Source organism: Pelodiscus sinensis, chromosome 24, assembly GCF_049634645.1.
Source record: "Pelodiscus sinensis isolate JC-2024 chromosome 24, ASM4963464v1, whole genome shotgun sequence".
NCBI lineage: Eukaryota > Metazoa > Chordata > Testudines > Trionychidae > Pelodiscus > Pelodiscus sinensis.
Window position 1 is genome coordinate 7,720,542 of NC_134734.1, and position 22,686 is coordinate 7,743,227.

General features: G+C 58.4%; 2 protein-coding genes across 2 annotated transcripts; both read right to left on the reverse strand.

Annotated features, from left to right (window-relative positions):
- Nucleotides 1–4,429: 4,429 nt before the first annotated feature.
- Nucleotides 4,430–11,319, reverse strand: AP1S1 (adaptor related protein complex 1 subunit sigma 1). The gene is made up of 5 exons (XM_006117980.4): nt 11,161–11,319; nt 9,197–9,375; nt 8,093–8,201; nt 6,767–6,904; nt 4,430–5,033 (listed from the first exon to the last, which is right to left on the reverse strand). Exons 1-5 carry the CDS (start codon nt 11,239–11,241, stop codon nt 4,986–4,988), a joined length of 555 nt encoding a protein of 184 aa, XP_006118042.1. The 5' UTR covers nt 11,242–11,319; the 3' UTR covers nt 4,430–4,985.
- Nucleotides 11,320–11,990: 671 nt separating this feature from the next.
- SERPINE1 (serpin family E member 1) lies at nt 11,991–17,575 on the reverse strand. Its single transcript, XM_006117981.4, has 9 exons — nt 17,417–17,575; nt 16,999–17,261; nt 15,560–15,793; nt 15,240–15,434; nt 14,864–15,062; nt 14,402–14,502; nt 13,827–13,913; nt 13,523–13,606; nt 11,991–13,291 (listed from the first exon to the last, which is right to left on the reverse strand). Exons 1-9 carry the CDS (start codon nt 17,515–17,517, stop codon nt 13,254–13,256), a joined length of 1,302 nt encoding a protein of 433 aa, XP_006118043.1. The 5' UTR covers nt 17,518–17,575; the 3' UTR covers nt 11,991–13,253.
- Between the last annotated feature and the right edge of the window lie 5,111 nt (nt 17,576–22,686).

Genomic DNA, 22,686 nt, shown 5'->3' on the forward strand with positions numbered 1-22,686 from the left:
AGAGGCTAATGTTGATGGGGAGGAGGGGGAGTGGGTGGGTTGGGGATGGGTTTTGTACTAAGGGCGTTTGCGAGTGTATTTCCACCTGCATCCACTTTCTGAGTGTGAGATTCTTGGCTTTGTGGTGTCCGGTTCCCAGTCCTGTGCTGTTTGTTTTGATGTCCTGACCTCTCTGTTGTACTTAATAAAACATGTTTGGCCTGTTGTAAATAGCACGTGGAATTACTAGTTTTGCTAAGAAATAAAAGCAACTATTTTATTATGAGTTATTCTCATTATTTACAGATGGTGCTGGGGTTCCCTAGGAAACACTGGGAATCCTAGGCCAGTGGGCATGTCCAGCTGAGGACTTGCCTTACTTTCACCCCCCCCCCCAAAACTGATTGCCATCTAGGCTGACATCCTCCATCCCACCCAACGGGTGTAGATAGCCTAGGTCAACTTCTCCCACCAATTTTTCAGATCAGCCCGAGGGTCCCAAATACCACTGCCTGCAACCTCCCTGCAGGTCAGCCCAATGGTCCCATCTAGCCCAGATCTCATTTCCCCCACCCACCTCTTGGGTTAGTCTAATGGATGTATCTAGACTGGATTTGACTGCTTCATCAGCCTCTCAAGTCAGCCCAATGGTCCCACTTCCCTCACCAGAGTTTCCTGTAAGCTGAGCGCTTGGGCAGCTACCCAGGAGAAATGCAACTGTTGCTCAGCTATTTAACAGTGCACCCATATCTGGCAGCATATGTTTCTATTGGTGGTGCACATCTGCACAACTCGGAGCACATAGCAAAATTTATTCTGCGTGTGGAAAAATTGAGAGACACATTGGCCCCCACCCACCCCTCAGATTAGCTCAATGAGCCCATCCAGCCCAGTTTCCTCCCACCCCCATCCCTCAGTGGCCTGTTCAGCCCAGATCCCATCACCCTTCCCCCCAGAGCAGACTCATGGGCCCACTGAGAACTTTTATCTTACTGGCACAGAGTCATTTGCCCTCCGGACCAGTCTCTCCCATAGTGCAGCAGCCAGCACCTTCTTGTCTAGCTACGGCATGGTCTGAATTTCACCCCACTGTGTGTGAGTGTCTAGCGGCATTATCTTGGCTCATCACCCCCAGTCCCTCGTTGGTCTGGACACTGCTCAGACCTCCCAAGACTGAGCTCAGGGCTCCCCCTGCTTGTGCTGGGAAAGATACAGACAAAATGAGTGAGAGCTCTGCCCCAGAGAGCTCACCATGTAAAAAGACCAATTCTCCCAGTTCACACATAGGGGAAACTGAGGCCTGGAGAGATGCTGTGATTCACCCAAGGGGAAAACATTTGCTCAGTGTACAGGAGCAGCAGCCAAAAAAGCAAACAAAATGTTGTGAATCGTTAGCAATGGCATAGAGAATAAGGCAGAAAATGTCATATTGCCTCTACATACATCTGTGGTGTGCCCACACCTTGAATGCTGCGTGCAGTTGTGGTCTCCCCAGCTCAAAAAAAAAATCTATTGGAACTGAAGAAGATTCAGGTTACATCTAGACTGTAGGCTTCTTTTAGAGAAAAACTTTTTTCGAAAGAGCACATCTACACAGCAAAAGCGCAATGAAAAAGCGATCTGCTTTTTCGAAAGATAGTGTCCACGTTGATTGGACGCTATCTCGCATTTCAGTTGTGATTACTGTGGACGGAGTGGCCACCAGAGCACCTGTGCTCTTTTCTAGAGGCCTCTTCTTTAAAAAAAACCACTCTTCCGGCTGCACACATGCCTTTTTCCAAAAAAGTTTTTTCCAAAAAAGGTTTCTTCCTCGTAGAAAAAGGTTTACCGCTGTCGGAAAAACCCCTCTGTTCTTTCGACTTTCTGTTGAAAGAACGCAATAGCAGTGTAGACATACCCTCAGAGAACGGAAACATATGATGGGGGTCTACAATGGCTATTGTACGAGGAGAGGTTTTAATGAAGCTGGATCTTTTCAGCTTGGAACAGAGATGACCAAGGGGGAATATGAGAGAGGTCTATAAAATCACGATGGATGTGGAAAAAGTGAATAAGGGAGTGTTATTTACACCTTCTCAGAACACAAAAACTAGGGGTCACCCAATGAAATTAATAGGCAGCAGATTTTAAACAAACCAAAGGCAGTATATCTGCATATGACATACAGTCAGCCTGTGGAACTCCTTGCCAGGGGATGCTGTGAAGGCCAAGACTATTTAACATGGTCCAAAAAAGCACCAAATCAGACCATGGAGGTTAAGTCTATCAATGGCTATTAGCCAGGCTGGGCAGGGATGGTGGGACAGAGAGGGATCACTTGATGTTTCCCTGTTCTGTTCTGTGGGCAGACAGGTCACTGGGCTAGATGGACCTTTGGTCTGACTCAGTCTGGCTGTTCTTAAGTTCTTGTCACACAGAGGGGCTGTGTCAAAGCAGGAGCCCTGAGTTCCGGACCTGGGAGCTGGGCCTGGCCATGCTCTCCAGGTAGCAGACTCTGACAGGGGCAGGGCTGGCTCTTGGAGGAGGCGGTACAAGGCTGCGAATGGCAGGGAGTGTTGGCACTCCTGCTGCCAGGACACAAGTGGAGTTAAATAGCAACAGTTTCACCGAAGGGTCAGAGGTGGGGAGAATTATCCACATCAAACTCTGTCCCCAACCCAAACATACATAAAGGGGTGTTTGGAAGGGCAGTTAAATGCAGAACTGGCACAGGGGTTAGAGTGGGATGGCAACCAGGACTCTGGGTTCTCTCCTCAGCTCTTGGAGGGGAGTGGAGGCTTGTGGGTAGAGCAGGGGGCTGGGAGACAGGACTCTAGGTTTTGTCCCTGGCTCTCGGAGGGGAGTGGAGGCTTGTGGGTTAGAACAGGGGGCTGGGAGACAGGACTCTAGGTTTTGTCCCTGGCTCTCGGAGGGGAGTGGAGGCTTGTGGGTTAGAACAGGGGGCTAGGAGACAGGACTCCTAGGTCCTCTACTCTTGCCGTTGCCAACTGTTGGTCTGCGGACCTGTGAACCGCTGGCTGCCAGGCTGCAGTGGCTGCCTGAGATTTTGCCCGCCGGAGGCACTGGGGCTGAGGCAGTGGCAGTGGCAGGAGAAGGTGAAGCAGGAGGCACCTCCATCCTGCCTCCCCAGATGGTGGCCCAGCCAGGGCTTTACGCTCTCTCCATGGGGAGGGGGTCATGCTTGGGGAGGGAGGTGTGCGCTGTCAATGGCCACTCCCCAGCCTGAGCGGCCAATTTTGCCTGGTGGCGGCACTGAGCTTGAGGTGGCAGTAGGAGCAGGAGGTGCCTCCCCAGGTAAGATGACAGCTCGTCTGAGGTTCCACCCTCCCACCCTGCCTCTAGCGCAGAGGGACACATGGTCACAAGCACAGAGGTGACGGAGGAGTGTGAGTCACTGAGAGTCAGTAAGTTGGAGGCTCCTAAGTGCCTCAGTCACTTGTGAAAATTTGACCCTAAGTGACTTGCCAGAGGACACTCAGGAAGTTTGTGGCAAGACAGGGAATCCAACTCTATGGAACTCTTTCCGCTGATTGGAGAGGGAGATGGACCTGCTTGGGAAGGGAGGGGGCACGGAGGAGGGAGTGCCCTGTCCGCACAGCAGTAATGGCCACGCTCCTTTGAGGGGGCAGCCTCACTCTGGGGAGTGCAGGGTTGGGGTGGAGTCATAGGGCATGAGGGTGTTGTCAAGGGCTGTAGGGATCAGAGGTTAAAAGGTCAAAGGGCACAGGGTGTAGGGGTTGGGATCAAAGGGTGTCAGGCATTAGGGAGCAAGGGGCTGGGTTATGGCTAGGCAGACAGGAAATGTTTTATTTGCATATTTGTTATTTGTATAATGAATATGCAAATTTGCAAATAAAATGATGCCAGTCCACTAAAAATTTGTGAATGGGTTTGCCAGTCCATAGTGTAAGAAAAGATGGGAACCACTGCTCTCCCCGGCTCGGGGAGGGGAGCTGGTGGGTTAGAGCAGGGAGGTCTGGAAGCCCCACTCAGCCTCTATGGCACAGCCCTGGGGTGTGTGTGTGTGTGTATCTCCTATTTGGCAGTCAGAAACAATACTGGCAGAATTCAGGCCTGATCAGAGCTCCACAGAGCAGTTGCAGGAATGGGTAGATTTTCTCCCCTTCCAGATAGGTCCACACTGAGGTGCCGTCCTGACACCCCAGGATGTCCCTCAGGTAGCCAGCCTATCCCCTGGAGTGGGACATGGAGGGGACAGACCCTGGAGATCGCTCCTAAACACAGACCCCAGCTTCAGAGCCGGGCAGCACTGTGCAAGAGACACAGTGGGGACGGATGGACAAACTGCCAGCCAACCAGGACCATCTCCCTCAGGGGATGAGGCAAGAAAAGGGCGGTCAGGCTGGGGTGGGGGAGACAGGGGTGCGGACAGACCCATAAGAGTTAGCTAGAACCTCCTCCTCTCCGTACAAAACTCTCCCCACAAGGCTGAGTTCTTCACATGCACTTTATTCCAAAGAGAGGACCCCAGTTCCCAGGGGGGCACGCGTGCTCCCCCACACCCTGAACACCCGGGGCCCACACCTATTCACAGAGACGCTGTTGGAGTTAGAGATTTGAGGGAAATGGAATCCCTGGTATCCACCCCTCCATGGGGGGTACACTGCTGCGGCGCCAAGGGCAGGATCCTGGTGCAAGGACCCCCTTGACAACACACAACTCCATCCCGCCGCCCATGCTCCCTGCTCCGGCGAGGAGTCCTAGCAACATGGGCAGGGCAGGAGAAGGCCAGGAGCAGAGAAAATGGGCCAGGGAGAGGGCTCCCCAGCGCCCTTCGTGGTGTGTGTGTATGTGTATGTATATATATACACACACACACACACACACACACACACACACATAGTTCTTGGAGCTCACTCCCTAGCAGCTCCAGGACAAATTGGTCCAACATCTGGCTGCTGGGGCGAGGGAGGTGGCGATGCAGCCCCTGTGGCATCCGAGAGTCTCTCTGGGGACAGGATGGAGGGGGCGCAGTGAACCGCTGGCTATGCCAGCCCCATCTCCTCCAGCACGCTGCGAGGTGACTCATCCTCCTGCAGCAGAGAGATAGTGGGGGGGGGGGGGGTATTAGAGGGTGGGAGAGAAAGCCAAGACCCAGACACACCAACAACTCAGTGCCCCCCATAACCAGGCTGGACTCAGCCTCACCAGCCTGTCTCCATTATCCTGAGCCAAGCCTCTGACCCTGGAGCTGGGCCCAGCTAGTCCCCCCAGGTCTAGCTCCATTGTGTGCGCCTCCCTCGCCAACGGACCCTGGGAATGTTCAGAGGTGGGGGGGGCATCTCCTGCCATCCCCAACATTAACCAGCACAACTCTTCCTGGGGACAGAGGAGGGAGCCAATACCCCCCGCCCAGGCCTCGCGCTAACCCCTTGGGCACTGGGAGGGCAGTCAATGGGTTTGCGGGGCTGGGAAGCAAGCAAGAATTGGCTGCTTTCTGCTGGGAGCCCGCTCACCCACGCTGAGTGGAGAAGAGAGCTGCAGAGCTCGGTGACTCATCGCCCTGCACCACAGCCCAGGCAATGAGACGGCAACTGCAGTGGGGGTTGGGGGCCCCGGGCTTCTTCCCCGCGCTGCGACACAGCCAGGGCTAAAGACATGGGAGGATGAGGAGATCAGGGTGCCTGCTGCTTGGAGGAGTTGAGGGCATGATCTGGGTAGGGGGGCAAGATAGGGGTGTGACAATGGGTGCCCAGTGTTAGAATGGGGACATGAGAGCGCTGTTTGAGGAACTGGGGGGCTCACATCCCTTTCCCATCTCTGGGAGCACCAGTGCGGGTTCTTTCTTGTCTCTGGACAGAGCGCCATCCTGCTGCTCGCAGAGGAAAGGGAATTCTGCAGCTACAAGCAGAACCAGTTGTGATGAAGTGGGGGATTCGAAAGGGTTGTCTGCTGGGGGGGGGGCACTCAGTGTCCTTGGGTGTTGCTGGTTTAATGAGGAGAGGGGAAGGGAGTCTGTTACAGGGACCAGAACAGAACTGGGGACCCTGGCCAGTGCTCTGGAGAATGGAGACCCCAGTGACTGGTGACCAGGAAACTCAGCTGGGATGGCACAGCTGGGTCTGGCCAGGGGGAGGCCAATGGGCTGCGGAGAGAGGACCAATGACCTGCCCAGCTAGTCCCAACCAGGCGGAGGCGGGGGGGACACAAAGGACGGAGGAGAGGAGAGGAGAGGAGAGGGAGGCCCAGGCAACCCTGGTTACCTGAACAGGAGACAGAGGTCAGGGGAGGGGCTGCTGGGGAGAGATATGAGGGCTGGGCTGGAAGGAGGGGGCTGCTGGCCTGGGCAGGGGGAGCAGGCAGAGCCCACCTGGCTGCAGGGGAGACTCAGACGTGCTGGGCTGAGGGGGGCCAGGCCTGCAGGCCTGAGAGTTCCTGTGCTGGGTTCAGTGCTCAATGAACCCTCCTGTGTGATGCTGGCGGAGAGTCGCTCCGGTCTGAGAACAGGGCTGCACTAGTCCCTCAGGGAGTGGAGGCCCTGGGGACTCCTCGAGGGGCCCAGGGCAGAGACAGGTGTGCTGGGGGCTCAGAGAGGCGCTCCCAGGAGGCGGAGGGGACTGCAAGAGAAAGTGGACCCCCTGAGAAGAGGCTGTCCAGTGGAGTGGGTTCCCCTTGGAACCGTATAGGACAAGCGTGGCTACAACCTGGGAGTCTGACATACCAGACCACACCCAGCCCTGATGGTAAGAACCCAGCGGCAACTGGCTGTGCTCCAACTGAGGGGGGGTATCAAGTCACTTCCCAGTAGAGGCCCAGCCCCCTCTACCTCCTGCAGGAGGTCGGCCTGCTCGATAGCTTTCAGCACGCTCTTCTTGGAAGTGTCCTGGATCTCCCCGCCCATGAGGAACTCGTCCAGAATGAAGTAGGCCTTCTCGAAGTTGAAGATGATGTCTAGCTCGCACACCTGGGGGGATCGAAGGAGTATCAGGACTCCTGGGAGTCAAGGAGAGAACCCAGGAGTCCTGACTCCCAGGCCCTGCCTGGACTGTGCTCCCCTCTCCGAGGGAGGGGTTCAGATAGCTGGAAGGGGGGAGAAAGGTGACAAAGTGGGGATATTTTTGTCTGTGGCCAATGTGTGCCTCAGTTTCCCCCATCTCCAGTGGGGAACAAGGACTGCTAGTACAGCTGTGCCAGTGCAGCGTGTGCACCAAGGAGGTTCTATGCTGATGTCAGTCTATGCTGGCGCTGAAGTTGGTGTAATTTACGCTGCTCATGGGGAGGAAGGGGGAATCGGCATAGCCAGGAGCGACACGAGTCACACCCACACAACTGGCAGCATTGATCGACATGGTGTGGCGGGCTCCTGTTGGCGTGACCGTGTCGCCGGAGTGGGCTGAACAAGCCACTGAAAGGACTGATTACAGCCAAGCCAGATGAAGGGTGAAGCCGGTCCTTGGCAGACTGATGCCTAGTGATCCATGCCCCAGGGTGGAAGGTTCCCCGCCTGTCCATGGCAAAGGATGGAGAGGTGCAAGGTGGGAGATGTGCAGTGTAGCTGAGCTTCAGAGGAAGCTAGCACCCCTGTACTGGCTGGACTGGGGAAGGGTGTCAGAGTGCAAGCCAGAAAACAGGGCTCATTCCGGCTTGGCATGGCTCAGGGGCTAGGTAGGACTGCCCATGCTACATCCCAGAGAGGGAGAGACCTGACCACTGGGGAGTTGCAGATGCCCTGAGGCTCCATCTAGGACCTGTACAGGATGCAGAGAGGACCCCGGAGTTGCCTGTGGCTCTTTGACAGGGAAATAGCCGGATTAGACTGGGTCCCACTAAGCCCAATTAACATTTCTATCCCCAGCAGTTCAGTGGGCAGGGTGCCCGGAGCCTGCCCGGGGGATTAAGGAGGCATAATTAATGTGTGAGGGATTAGCTGGGATTTGCCACCACAAACCAGCACCCGCCCTCGCAGTGGAGCTGATGTGCCCATCCACCCATGGGGCCCTGGGCCTGAGTGCCAGAGCCAGTCCCAGGGTCACCCAGGCCCCTCGCAAAGGGTTAGCAAGGCCTGCTGCCCATCTCCAGGGACCCATGCCCACCCTGGTGTAGCTGTGTGCACCATGCCCCAGTGCCAGACCCATGGGGGGGCCGGACTTACGCTGCCGAAGTACTTGTCCAGCAGCTCCACGTAGCGGTGGATCAGCTCCAGCGTGATTAGCTCGTTGTCCTGGCCCTCAATGGCACAGCAGAAGTACAGGCTGGCATACCTGCAGGCAAAGGGCAGAGCGCTCAGTGAGGGTGGGAATAGGCCACAGACTGGGCTGGGATCTCATCCAGTACAGGCCTGACAGTGACCATAGGAGAGTATGGAATCTCTCCAAGTTTCCATTCCCACGGCCACACAGGATGGGCAGGGTCAGAAATGCCGGGCCCTTCCCATCATGCCCCTGTGCCTCCTGGGCCCAGAGCAATGCAGTGGTCTCCCCACCCCATGGTTCATTAGCCCTCTGGTTCCTTTGCTCCGGCCCCCAGCATGAGAGGTGGCAGGTGTTGACAGTGCCTTGTGACAGGGACTAGCTGGCTCAGCGAGGCAGGGAATGGGGCATACTGTACCTGTCCCCTCTAGAGGGAGTGGGGAAAGTTTCCTTCTCCCCTATAGTGAGTGGCAGGGGAGGAACTGTGTGAAGGCGATGGGGGAGGGGTTTGTGTGCGTGAAGGGGAGCTCTCTGCTTTGGCTGCCCCATGGCTGGGGCCCTCAGGGCTAGGCCAGCTGTTATTGGGCTCCTGGTGCACCCTGAAGGCCACTTGGGCCTTCAGGGTGCACCTGAAGAACTCTGAGAGTGACTGGGGGGGCACCTGAACACACATTTCAGGGGCCAGCAAAGGGTGGGTGGGGGGGTTTCTTTCTAAGCTCCCCACTCCTTTAGGGCACTTGGTTTGTTTGTTGGATGGGGCTATGGGCTGTCCTGGGCTGCCTCTGCTTCATGTCCCCCTCCCTTAACTCACTGGGGGGAGGGGCATGGAGAGGCAGCTGCCAGGGCTGACTCATTGCAGGAGCCTCACCTGAGCGCAGGGTGGGGCTGCCGCAGTTCCCAGCCCAATCGAGCCTTGGCCCAGGGGAGAGGCTGCTACAGGCATGGAAAGGAGGAAGCAGGGCTGGCTGGGATCCAGGGGACACAACAGCAGCAGAGGATGTAGGCAGTGGGGAAGGTGGGAAGAGCTGCTGGGGAGGGCGGCTTCTTGGAGAGGGAGGAGGGCTCACCTTTTGTAGACCACCTTGAGGTCCCGCCACTCAAGGAAGCTGCACATCTTGGGCTTGCGGGCCAGCACCACCTGCATGAGCTCCCGCACCATCTTCTTCTTCTCCTTATCTGAGGTGGCCAGATACCACTTCTGCAGCCGCAGTTTCCCCTGCCGGCTGAATAGCAGCATGAACCGCATCTGCCATGGGAGGGACTGGCTCAGTGAAGGGTTTGAACCCATCCCTGGCCTGTGCCCCTACTTTCCCCACTGTGCCACAAGCAGCTGAACAGCCAGAGTCAGGGGCAGCAAGGGCCAGAGACTCGTAAGTGACAGCTGGTGCCACTGGAAGCCCCTAATCCAAGCAGAGGGGTGTGCCTGGGAGCAGAGCTCCCCATGGGGCCCATCCCCTAACCCCAAGCCACTCCTTCCCACCCAGGCTGCAGCACCAGCAGGGCATGGCCGTGGCATACGTGCCCAGACAGACACGGGCTGGGGCTACCCAGTATAACAGCAGTGAGCCCAGGTCTGGGATAGGTGGAGACAGGGAACACAGGGAATTTGGGTGAGGGGTAACTAGGAAGCTTGAGAGTGGGGCCTGGGAGTAAGGGCTCCTGGGCTCTGTCCCTTTCAGACCCTAGCACTGTCTGTCCCAAATGGGGGTGAGAGCCACTTTTGGGGGTCACCCTGATGGACCAGATGTCCCTTCCCCCCATGCAGTCAGATCCCATGGGATTCCCCAAACCAGGCTCACTGCCCCTGCAAGGTGTGAGCACCTACCCTGCCTACAGGTACATGGCCTGACCCCTGCTAATTACACTAATGACAACTGGCACAGCCTGAGCCCCAGAGGAGTTAACAAGGAGGCATGGAGCACAGCAGGCCTAGGATCCAGTGCCAGCATAGGGAGCTGGAAGAAGATGCCAGTGTTTGAGCTGGACCTGACCTGTCCTGGTCACCACTGTTAGTCATGCAACTCGCTGAAACAAACCTGCTAGGCCTGTTTTCTGGGGCAGGCTCCCCACCCCAGTGACCCTATGCAGCCCACTTCTCCAGATCACAATGGCTCCTGCTTTTAAATGGGCTCTGACCCTGAAACCCTGCCAATGAGTGCAAGCAACGCTTCTGCAGTACAGGTGCTGTCTACACTAAGGACTGCAACACTATAGCCCCATCGCAGCAGGTCAGCTATCCTGGCCGCTCACACACACACACACACCCTGAAATGGGCAATGCAGGTTCTAGCTCCACCTGGGGCTGCTCCGGAGTTTGACTCTCTTCCTCGTCACATCTGCACCATCACATGAGACTCATGCATCAACACAGCATCGCACATGCCACCCCAATGCCTGCCATGCAAAATGCACAGCTCCTGACACATGGCATTCAGGTCCAGTCTACCCCAAGGGCTGCCACAGGGCATAAAACCATCTCCCAGTAGAATCACAAGCTGCCTTCACACACAGTAGCTCAGGTACTGGCATTCCCCTGCATGCACTACACCAGGCCTGGGGGTGCATGGGCCTCATCATATGCTGGGGCAGGAGCAGCCTTGTCCCTCATGGTTACAAACATGGATGTCAGGTGCAGCCCCTAGTGCGTTGCCTCAACTCAGGGGTTCAGTCGCACTCACCAGCCTGCCTCTGGCGTGCGGATGCTGTCCACACTAGGAGTGGCAACAGTGAGAAGCCTTGTCCCAGATAGGAGCCATCTAGTGGCTGTGTCAAGACCAAGGGCAGGGGGGCAGCTGTTCAAAAGGCAGCGTGTTTGGCAGATACACCCCAACCCCCACTTGTGGGAATGGGACTGAGCTGCACAAACAGCCCCTGGCAACCGCCCCATCACCAGCTCGCTGCCACGGGCGCTGTGCCCCAGCGGCTCCCCCGGCCCAGACCCCCCACTTGGGCTGCAGCCCAGCCCCGTCTCGGGGGACCCCAGCCCAGCCCCCCTTGGGTTCCAGCCCAGCTCCCCCCGGTGCCCCCTCACCATGGCGCCGCCTCCCGGCCCCTGGGCCGCGCTCAACCTGGCCAGGTACGGAGCCGGGCCCGGCCTCCCCGCGCTACGCATGCGCCAGTGCGGGACAGGCGCTACTTCCGGGAGGGGCGGTGGAGGCGTTCCTATGGCAATGGGGGCAGGAGGAAGAGGGCGGGGCCGTTTCCGTGGCAACGGGGGCAAGAAGGAGGCGGCGGGGAGCTGGTGCTATGGCAACGGGGGCAAGAGTGAGTGGGAGGGGAGCCGCTCCCATAGCAAGGGTGGGCGGGTGCTGTGTCATGGGAACGGGGGAATGTATCCATGGCAACAGACCAAAAGGGAGGGGCGGGGGCAGGAAGGGTCGGGGCTCTGCAGTGAGGCAGGCGGAGTGAGCGGGGCCCCAGGGGAGGGGCTGAATCTGGGGGGCTTGAGGGAGTGGATAGGGCTCGGTCAGGAGGGGAGGGCTGGGGGCCATGGATGAGGAAGGGGACTCGGGGGAGGGAGCATGGCTGAGTGGAGAGGGAAACACAGAGCAGTGTGAGTTTAATAAAACCAGCCAGGCCCAGCAAAGGGGCCCATGGGGCACAGAGCCCATCCCAAGGGCCTTAGCACATCCCTGGCACCTAGCTCGGTCCAGGGAGGGATCATGGCCCCCCTGTGGGGCTGGTGGTGCAGGGCCTGGAAGAGGTGTGCTCCTCTCTTACAGCCAGTGCTCACTCCACTGCTATGGGGCATGGCTGGCCCCAGAGCCTGCTCATCAGATCTTGCTACAGCCTCCTTCCCACAGGCTGGGCCCAGGGCTCAGGCTAGGGAACAGGCACAGCCACAAGGCAAGGACCACACCATGTTTCCATAGATATTTTATTAAAATATACATATGCACACCCACACACAAGCATGTTCCTTACAACTCACTGCTCCTGTTGGGCAATCCTGCTTCCATGCAGTAGGGATATAGGTCAGGCAAATCTATGGGGTCCCCCACATCCCTTGCCCAGCTTGCATAGGGAAAAGGCACACATTACTTTAAAGGCACTACTGCAATGGAGTCTGGGAGGTGGTAGTGGGCTATTTAGATTCCCACAGCACATACTATTCCTTTAATGCCAAAGGGGAAAATGCTAGGGTTGAGAAGGAAAAAAGAAGGGGGTGGAAGGGAATGATATACCTCAGCTGCCAGTCCCTTACCCAGCCACCATTGGATTATTTTTAGACATCCACTGATTTTTGGGGGGTGATGCGTACTGGCTGGTGAGAGCAACTAACCCCTGACCCTGATCTGCATGTGCAGCACTGCTGGGGACACGTGCCGATTGCTTCACCCAGCTTCCTGTACTGCCAGGGAGTGACGCAGGCAGAGAAGGCCCCCTGCAATAGGACTCTGTCTGGCTGCTAGAGAGCAGCTCTTGCAGGAAGTGGAGCATGCTCAGGGCTGGGTGGCTGACTGAGAGGCCCTCAGGGAGAGGTAACTGCATCTGTTTGTCCACACAAATCTTGGAGGAGGTGGTGATTAGTTTGTGCTTCCTATAGTGAACAAAGGTTATAGCAACATCTCTGGCCATACCTCAGCCATCCACCCTCTGGCCCAACATTCCTGCCCCTACCCCTCAAAAATGCAAACAAAGCTAGAAATATATTATATCCTCTACAATATATTACTCTTCCATACACTCATGCCCAGTCCAGGCCTCCCAGTACTCCTGAGAACAGGGTTCCTGATAACAAACCCCCCCCCCCCACCTCCAAGAGTGGGCGAGGTAGTAGCCTCCAGTGTAAACACTCAAATCCATGTGGGCCCTAAGCCCAAGCAAAGCAGGAATCACAAGAACCGAGTTGCTGGGAGTCAACGCCAGCCTGTGCCTGGAATTGCTGGTGGTGGTAGACAGTTCCAAGGGAAGTGGTCAGCGTGGGCAGCTGTCCTGTCAGTGGGGGTCGTGAACATGCTGCCCAAAACAGAGTAATCGCTTGAGCAGGACCCGATCTTGGCTCCCAGAGAGTCAAACTGAACAAGGCAGGCACCTGATGCTCAGGCAGAGGGGCTGGGGGAGCCCCTTTCCCCAGAGATGGTTTGCTTCCCCGATTGCTCCCAGCGCAGGGTGTCCCTGAACTCAGGGTTCCATTACCTGTCCCATGAAGAGGATGGCACCTGGTGGGTAGAGAACGGAGTAAGGAGGAGAGTCATGAAAGTCACAACTTCCCCCTCCCAATCCCACTGCTTCCTCCCCCCAATACAGCAGAGGTGGTCTGGCCAGTGGTAGGATGCTGGGGTACATGAAACCCATGGCTAAGCCGGTCCTGGAATTCCTCAAGCCAGGTTCTCCCCATCTCTGGGAGAGGAGTGTGTCCCAAACAGCTGGGGCCCAGGTTGGATCCTCACCTGTGGGGTTGTGGCGCACCACGAAGAGGAAGGGCCGGTCCATGATGATCTCCGGGGGTGCCATCCGGGCATAGACAATGGCAGCTGCAAGAGAGGAAGTGGAAGTCACCCCAGGGAGTCGGCTGGGCTGCCCCACACATGGATGGAGATGCCGGTTCCATTCCCCAGGGCCAGAGCTCACTGCCCTTGTGGGATAGGTCGTGATAGGAGGGAGACTCTTCAGCCAGGCCACAATGCACCCCCTGGCTGCCCTCCCCCCCCCCCCCCCCCCGAGCGCACCCTGGGAGGCCACTGACCCTCTCACCTGTGGCTGATGAGGCTTTGGTGCCACTCTCGTTCACCTCAATCTTCACTTTCTGCAGTGCACGGGCCACATACAGCGACTCTTTGGCTGGAAGAGAATGAGTCATGAGCATGGGGTTCCAGGGCATTCCCCCACCCCCAGTGGCATAGCAAGGGGGTGGCAATTGCCCCTACGTGCCACAGTAAGGGGAGTGGTGCCAATTTAGTCCCCTCTCCATTTCCCTGTCATCCCTCAGCTGGCCAGCTCCTCCTCTGCCTGCTCCACTGGCTGGAGTCTCCTCCCTGCCTCTCTGCCCCCAGCCCATAGCCACTGGCAGGTTAGTGCATGCTGAGGCCAGCCCCAAACTGTAGGGAGCAGAGGAAGATGCAGTACAAACTCCCCCCTGTCCTCCCAGACTTGGGCTCAGCCATGTGCCCGATTCAGGGCCCAGCTGTGCAGAAGTGGTGGCGAGGTCCTGAGTGCATAACATCCTTGCTACGCCTCTGCCCACCCAGCACTCAAGAGGCAAAGAACAAGCAGGAGACAGAAGTGGCAGCGGGGGCAGCCTCTTCTCTGCACAGAGGCAAAGCCCTCACCTGAGAGGCTGGTGAAGTCTGCAGTGCCAGGTTGGAAGACATCTCTAATGCCCAGCTGCTGCAAGGGCCAGTGCAAGTTGGACTCTGTCTCCAGGGAGAACCTGTAGGGGGCAAACAGGATCAGCAAAGGGGGGAGGGGGGGAAATGAGAGACATGTTCAGCACCCCCTCCAGCAGCATGGGCATGTAAAAGCCCACCTGTGCAAAGGACTCATCTAGTGCCCTGACTAGCAGAGCACCCACAGCCAGCAGCATGTATCTACTGGTGGTGCATGTCTGCACATGACTGTGCATAGAACAAAATTTTGCACATGGATGGAAATTAGAGGGAACACTGCCCAGGAGTCTTGGCTCCCAGTCCATCCTGAACCCACCAAACCCAGATTCCCTCCCAGAGCTAGGGAGAGGGCCCAGGAATCCCAGCTTCAGAATGAGGCTGGTGCAGGTAGGGGGTAGTTCTTACTTGGGAAGCACAAGCAGCCGGGCCACCCGGGTCATGTTGCTTTTCCACTCTCCCACCAGCCGTGCATCAATAACCTGGGTCAGGGTGGCCAGGGGCACGTTGCGTTGGTATGGGGCAGCGATCAGCATGCTGAGTGTGTCCCCATGGTATGGCAGCTCCACTACATCGTATTCTACTCCATCTGGGGTGGAGAATTCACCTGGGTGGGGAGAGCTAGGTTAAGTGGTTGGGTGTGGTGCAGGTCATTCTGCCCCTTTCCTTTGGGGGAGCAGAGAGCAGAAGAGATTCCAGGAAAGGTTGAATTTAGATGGTCTCAGCCCAGAGAGTGGGGAAGAGGCTGCAGAGAAAGCTCGAGACCTGCCCACCTCCCTCTCACCATAGTTGAACTTGGCTGTCTGCTCCATCATGGGCACCGCCATGCTGCTCCCATCCGGCTTGTGGAAGACACGGTGGCGTGTGGCTGCCTCTGGAAAAGGCAGCTTCCAGAGCCCTTTGAAATACACAGCATTCACCAGCACCAAGCGGGTCAGGTCATCCACAGTGCCCAGGGGCAGGAAGTCACTGATCATCCCTGAAACCATAGCAAAGAGTGTCAGAGACCAACAAAACTCAGGAATCCTGGCTCCCTGCTGTGTGCGCACACCCCCCCCAACCCACCCCAGCCAGGGACAGGACCCAGGCATCCTGGCCGCTCACCGTGGGTGCTAGTCCGGACCCAGTCATTGACGATGAAGCGTGCCCGCTCACACTCTGTGAAGTTGACCTGCTTGACGGTCTGGCGAAAGACCCGGGCGAACATCTTCATGAAGCCAGGAGTCAGTTCAAGATCCCGCTGCACAAACAGCGCATCAGCCACATCCACCCTGTCCTGGTTCCATGGGGCTGTCAGCTCTCTGTGCAGCCACCGCAGGGCCTGGGGGGCACCTCGCTCTGCAAGGGAGGGACAACTTGTCAGGACAATGCAACATTAATAACACAGTGGGCAAGATCTGGCCCATCAAGCCCCACAGCCTGCCCTACTGCTCCCCTGCCCCCAGGCCAATCAAGACATGGTGGCAGGGGAGTGTGCAATGTCAATGCTTTGAACAGCCCAAGCAGCTGGTGGCTTCCCCCCCACCCCATGCAATGTCTAGAGGGAGCCATCAGCTGTTCTGAACAGCAAGTTACTTTGTGACCCTCCAGGAGGAAGAATGAAGGGCTGTCTGGTGGCTAGACCAGGGCTACACAACTTTGGAAGCCCCAGGAGCCACAATGATACTCACAGCACATGCCGAGGGCCACAACTTAAGTGTGGTTGTATATACATACAAATACTTTCCACACTGACAGGCATGAATACAATAACGCCCACAATGCTGCAGCGCTCCCGGCACCTCCTCCCTGAGGGCTAGAAACGCTGTACCCGTCTGTTCCAGCCTGCCCATCCACTTGTGTTTTTCAATGCTTACCCTGCCTGGGAGCTGCTTTGTTGTTGTTCAGAGGATCCCATCCGTGGGCCACAAGTTGAACCCCATGTAAACCCAAGCCACCCCACGGGCCACAAAGAAAAGGGCTGTGGGCTATATGTTGAGTAGCCCTGACCACTCCACAGGCCACATGTTGAGGAGCCCTGACCTAGAGGGAACCACCAGCTGTTCAAGACAGCTGGCAGTTCCCTCTAGGCACTGCATACCCCTGGCAGGGCAGGGGGAGCACAAAGTCTCTTCCCCTTCCAGGAGGCATGGCACCTAGGGGGAACCACCTCTTCTGACTGAGGCCCCACCCTTCTGGGAGGCTCCATGATCACAAACCAGTTTGTGAAATGGCTCCTCTGCAAAACTTATTGCCCACCCCTGGTTAATACTACAAGCCCCTCGCCCAGTGTGCAAAGGCAGCTGCCTCTGGGGTGGGGTATCTGGTTATACAACATTCTGTTGTTCAGAGCCAATATGCAGCCACCTCTGGGGGTGGGGGCAGTTGGTTACACAGGGACCTGTTGCCTGGCACTAAGATGCACCCACCTCTGGAACGGGATGGGCACTTACACAGGGAGTGGAGATGCCTGGCCCTGGAGGTGGCTGCAGCTGGCTACAACTGAGATGCTTTGGGGCCCCAGTAATGCTGATGGGGATACCACCACTTCCCTAGCCACTTACCAGTCACCCCGTATTCCATGGCTGCCTTGATCTGACTCCGGCTCTCCCCAGCAGCCGCCATCTGCAGCATGCCCAGCACGGAGGCCACGCCGAACGGCGAGAAAGCGACATTACGATCCGAGGAAGCCTTGACCACCTCCCGGAAAACCCTCACCCCAAAGTCAGCAGAGAGCTGGGCCACGCGGGAGCCAGCAGGGCGGCTCAGAGGGCTGGCCACGCAGAGGAGGGCCGTGCAGGCCAGAACCACTAGTGGGAGCTGCATCCTAAAGGGAGAAAACAGGAAAGTTAGAAAAGAACCCAGGAGTCCCGGCTCTGACCCCCGAGCTGGGCAAAGAGCGCAGCCGGGACGCGGCGTACCCCTCTCCCAGGCCCGCAGTAGGGAGCCCGGTAGGCGTCGCCGCACCGCTGGCTGCCTCACCTAGAGACTTGTCGAAGCCGGAGACTTGCGAAGTGTCTGGCCCCGTCGCCTTTTATCCGCTCGCCGTGCGCCCAAGGCGCGGAAAACCGCGATGAACTCATCGCCCCCGCGCCTCCTCCTACCCCGGGGGGAGCCAACAGCCCGGCCCGGGTCCTAGCGCCCGCTCTTTGCGGGGGCGAGTGGACCGGGGTGGCGGGATTCTCTGCCACGCCCCCTCTGCCTGTTGCGCTCCCCGGGGTGGCATCAGAGGGCAGGCGTGGCCCGTGGCCCGAGGCGCTTAGCATGCCCCCAACCGCCTCCCCGCCGTCCTCACGGGCTCCGGAGTATCGCCCAGGTAAAGGAGGGACAGAGCCCCTCTTGCTGCCCCCAAAGCAAGTCACCCCCATGCACAGCCCCCTTGTGTTACCCCTAGTGTGTGTCACCCCCAGGGCAGGGCAGGGCAGGCCCCCAGAGCAGTATTTCTCAACCCGTGGCACCAGTACCTTTACTCAAGAGAAGTGTGGGGGGGGGGGGGGAGTACATCAACACAACTGAAATTTTGCTTTAAGTTTTACAGCACTTTATTATTTTTGTAATTTTTACACCCAAAAATTTCATCACCCTGCCAGCTATGGTTAAGTTGTTTAAACAAATGTGTTGCAATGGTAGAAAAAAATTGTGTCTGAAAACAGTAGGTACTGGAGGGGTAGGTACTATATTAAAAAAAAGGTTGAGAAACACTGCCCCAGAGACCCACTTTCTGTTGTATCCCCTACTACATGTCAGAAGGGAGGACATGCTGGGGAGCAGAGCTGGGTCAGACGTAGGTGCAGGTTGGGGGGCTGAACTGTAGGCTGTTGCTATAGGGAAACTCTGGAACAAAATAAACACAATTTGTTTTTCCAGCTGGGAGCAAAGCCAAAAGGGTTAAAGGGTGTATGTGTGTGTCAGACAGGCCTGGCTCTGTGTGTGTGTGTGAGTGTGAGAGAGAGAGAGAGAGAGAGAGAGGTCTTCCTGTGTGTGTGTGATTTGGTATGGAGGGCTGGACATCTCTGTCCACCTGGGGAGGCTGGGTGTGTGTTGGGGAGGAGGAAACAGGGTGCCTCCATACACGTGTGGGGGGCTGGGTGTCTGTGTGTGTGTGGTGGGGCTGGGGAAGGTGTGTTCAGGAGGTACGTGGTATTTGGGGGTTTGGGAGGAGTGTTAGATCTTCCTTAGTGACCCCAGCCCAACCCAGTGCCCCCCAATTCAGTTTCCCAGTGCCCAGCCCCGCTACAGGAGGCTCTGGCTTGGCAGGGAATGGGGCCATTGAGTGTGCCCATGAGCCATGGGACTCATGCCCCAGATGATAGTGACACTGCCCCCCAAATCCGCCACCTCCTGATCCCAAACCTGGCCTCTGAGTGTATGAGCCACCCCAGCTGGGCAGAGGATTTTCTGGAAACCCCCCTCCCCCGATCCAGCCTCCTCTGGGCCACAAAGGGGGTGTGGTGGGAGGGGCTTTGGGTTTTCCTGCCCAGCATTCGAGAGGGAGACACCTTGTGGAGAGGGTAGAGGAGGGCAGTGGGTGATCCGGGGTGAGACTGGGACATTGGGTGAAGTGGGGGGGGGGGGTGTCTGGGTCTAGGGTGTCCCAGCCTAGGGGCAGTGGGGCACAGGATCCAGAGGAAGGGGTTCTCTCCCCAGCTTGGGGAGGGGCAGGAAGAGGGGTGCCTTAGAGCACGGGAGCCAGGACTCCTGAGCTCTCACCCAGCTCTGGGAGTGCAGTGGTGGCTTAAGTTTTGGGGAACATTCCCACATCCTTGCTCTCAGTACTGCCAAGCCCCCCATCCTGCCAGGTCCAACCAGTCCTGTATTGCTCTGTGCCCCCCACCAGGCTCCAGTTGCTGGATAACAGCCTCCCAGCTCCCTTCCCCAGCTTAGCACTCTGCAGGGACAATGCCCAGGGTAGGGGCTGTGAGCTTAAGAGAGGGACTTGGCCCCAAGGGAGCATCAACCCCTCCCCCCGAAGTGTCCCCGCCAGTGGTGAGCCAGATGTTCCCATAGCATCCTGTCATTGCAACCACTGCCCCCTCAATGACCCCAATGCAGGGCTGATGTCAAGCCCTTCCTGTGGGGGATGGAGAGGCTGCCTGCCCATGGGGATCTTGTAAGAGGAGCTGGAATGTTGATAAAGACAGGCAGCAGCATGGAGACAAAGGGGGCATGAACCCAGCTGGGAGTGGGGGCAGCATGTGACTCCCAGCTTCTGTTTCTGCTCTTGGCCAGGCACCAACCTGCTCCAAAAGTAGCCCTTGGCACTCACTTCCCTGGCTGAGAAATTCGCAACCCAGCCCTTCCCCCACATGCCTGGGTTCCACCCCAGATGGGAGAGGAGTGGGTGCTGGGGGCAGGGGGTGTCAGAGCAGCAGGGGAGGGGGAGTCTGGGGAGGGGGAATCTGGCAGGTTGTGTACAGAGAATCACTTTGGCCAGCCCCACATTGACCCTTCACATCCCATCCCAGGTGTGACTGGACGGGCAGGAGCGGGTGGGATCTGGCGGCTGAAAGATTGGGGAACACTGGGTTTGGTGTGGAGCAGGGGAGATGCTGGGGGGGATTGTCAGTTCCATTCTCAGAGCTGCCTCTGGGCTTTGCTCTTCCGGCTCCTGAGTGCAAGCCAGCCCCCCTGCCACAGCTCTGATCCTGGGGTTCCCCAGTTCCATGGGACATCCCCCCCCTCCCGGAACACTGGGGCAGCAGCCTGACCCCTCCCTGCAGAGCCTGGGGACTGGCTCCGCCAAGGCTTTGCAGACAAAGAGGAGACCCAGGCACAGGTCCTATGCTGTCTCCTGGCTGGGGGAGAGGGGCTTTGCCGCAGGCGAAGGTGGCATCACTAGTGTGATGTGGCGGGCAGAGGGGCTGCAACAGGAGATGGGCACAGGGGCTGCATACAAAGGATGTGGGTGGGGGCTTGGGGCTGTCTTTGGGAGTCCTTACTCCCATGCCGCTCCACAGCTGTGGCTTCTGCACTCCTCACACATCCGGTCCCCATATCGCTGTGGCCAGACCCAGCTACTGGGGAACCAGCACGTTTCCCAAGTCGCCAGCAGCCCCCGTCAGGGCATTGCGAGCCATGTGGAGACACAGGGACAGTGCTGGTGCACCACATCCCACACCGTATCAGTGACCCTCTGCCAGCCCTCCCCTCCCAGAGAGAGAAGCCAGGAGTTCTGGCTCCCAGCCCCCCTGCTCTAACGACTAGCCCCACATCCCCTGCCAGAGCTGGGCTGTCTCTGAGCCCGTGGGTCGGGAATGCCGGCTCAGCCTTGGTCACTGTGGGGAGCTCAGCCAGGGTCTGACTGGTGAGTGGCCAGGATGGAATGTTCCGCGTCGCCCCCTCATCCAGTCAGTAGCTACAGAGTCCCCAGCCTGCCAGGCCCTGGGAACCTGGACGGTTCCTCCCTCCAGCTCTGACAGGGGAGCGGGGGCTGGTGGGTTAGCGTGAGGAGCGGGGGGGCCAGGACTCCCGGGTTGTCTCTTTGTGTCTGCGAGGGGAGAGGTGTCTGGGGGTTGGTGGGGCTGGGAGCCAGGACTCCTGGGTTCTCGCCAACTCCAGGAGAGTAGTGCGGGCCAGTGGTTAGAGTGAAGAGCGGCTCTGGGGCTGGGCTGGATCCAACCCTTCCAAGCCCAGAGTTATTTCTGCCGCTGGGGGCGAGGGCGGTGGAATCCCTCAAACATCAAGAACTTTCCACAAGTCTGGGAACGTGTTTGGGGAGCTAAAAATAGGCAGCGAGGTCATTACATCCGGACTGAGCCCTGGCCGGCCCCGAGCAGCACCCTATGGAGCTCCTGCTGGCCTGTGACTCCTGCCCCTCACCCTGAGCCCCGATCCGAGCCAGAGCCCTGGAGAGCGGACCCCAGTCCCGCACCGCCCCGCCCAGCGCTGCCGCTTTTCTATTGGTAACAGCAGCCGCACGCAGGGGAAGTGGCCGGGGAGTGCGGGCGCGGTGCGGGTGTGGAGGGAGGAGGTGGTGGGGAGCACACCAAGCCGGAGGAATCCGGCGGCCATGGCTGCACACGGCTCCCTGGCTCAGCGCAGCCCCTGCCCCTGCCCCGGGGCCAAGCCCTGGAAGTGGGGGAGGGGCGGGGACTCAGTTTGAGGAACCGGGTTCTGGGAACAGCGGTGCGGTGAGCGGGGCCGGGCTTGCGGGCGGCCTGAGTGACGTCACGCCAGGAGGGGTCACTGGGCGAGCGGCGGCGCGGGTCTGGGGGTTACCTAAGGATCAGCAAGTTCGGGCAGTCGGGAGGGGCCAGGCGGGTCTGCACAGAGGGGCTCCCTTGCACCGTCCGCGTGGCCCCCATCCCCAGACACCCCCTGTGCCCACGACTCCTCACGGGGCCGCGGGCGCCCACGTGCGATCCAGCCCAGGAGCCAGCGAGTGGCGGGACGGAGGCGATTCGCGCAGGGACCCAGGCACCACACGGCTGCGGCCCAGGCGCTGGGGAGCGCTTTGGGGGGGGGGGGGAAGGTCCCTGGCAGAGGGGCGAGTGCCAGGGCTCCTGGGTTCTTGCCCTGGCTGGTAGGGGGAGGGGGTTTAACCTGCAGGCTCCCGCCCCCATGTTCTCCGCACTTTCCCCTGCGCCCGGCTCGGATGAGCCATCCCTTATTCACGGCTGCTCCGTTATCTCCTCTCGACTCAGAGCCACATCACCGGCGCGCCAAGGATCCAGCAGCCAGACGGAGCCTGGGGCGCCGCAGGCCGGGGAGGAGGCTCTCACAGCTGGTGTGGGAGCAATACCCAGCCAGCCCCAAGCCCAGCCGGATCTGGGCAGCGCTCGGCCCCACGGGGCCTGATCCCATCCGGGTCTGGGCAGGGCCTGGCACAGCATGGGTATAGGGAGGGGGCTATCTCAGTTGGAGTCTGCCATGCTTGACACTGTGGGGCCTTGAGGCCAGATGGGAGCTGGCATTTCCTAGAGGGGAAAGACCCCATTTCCCACACTGGTGCTGCATGAATCATGTGAAGTTCCCCTACAATGGGGCCAGCTGGGAATTCCCGGAACAGGTCATGTTGCATCTTCAGTTCCCGAATCAACACCCATTAGCTCACCCCCCAGCGCAGCCCAATACAGATACCGACCCTGGTTTCCTCTCTCCATTGGATACACTTCCTGCCGGGCACTGCTCCATTGTGTCTCCAGAACCAGATGCTGGAGCTGCCAAGGCTTTTCTCTGGGACCTGGGCAGGGCTTGGCCTCACGGGGAAGTGGAAATGGAGGGATGACAGCTCCTGTGGCTTACATGCACCT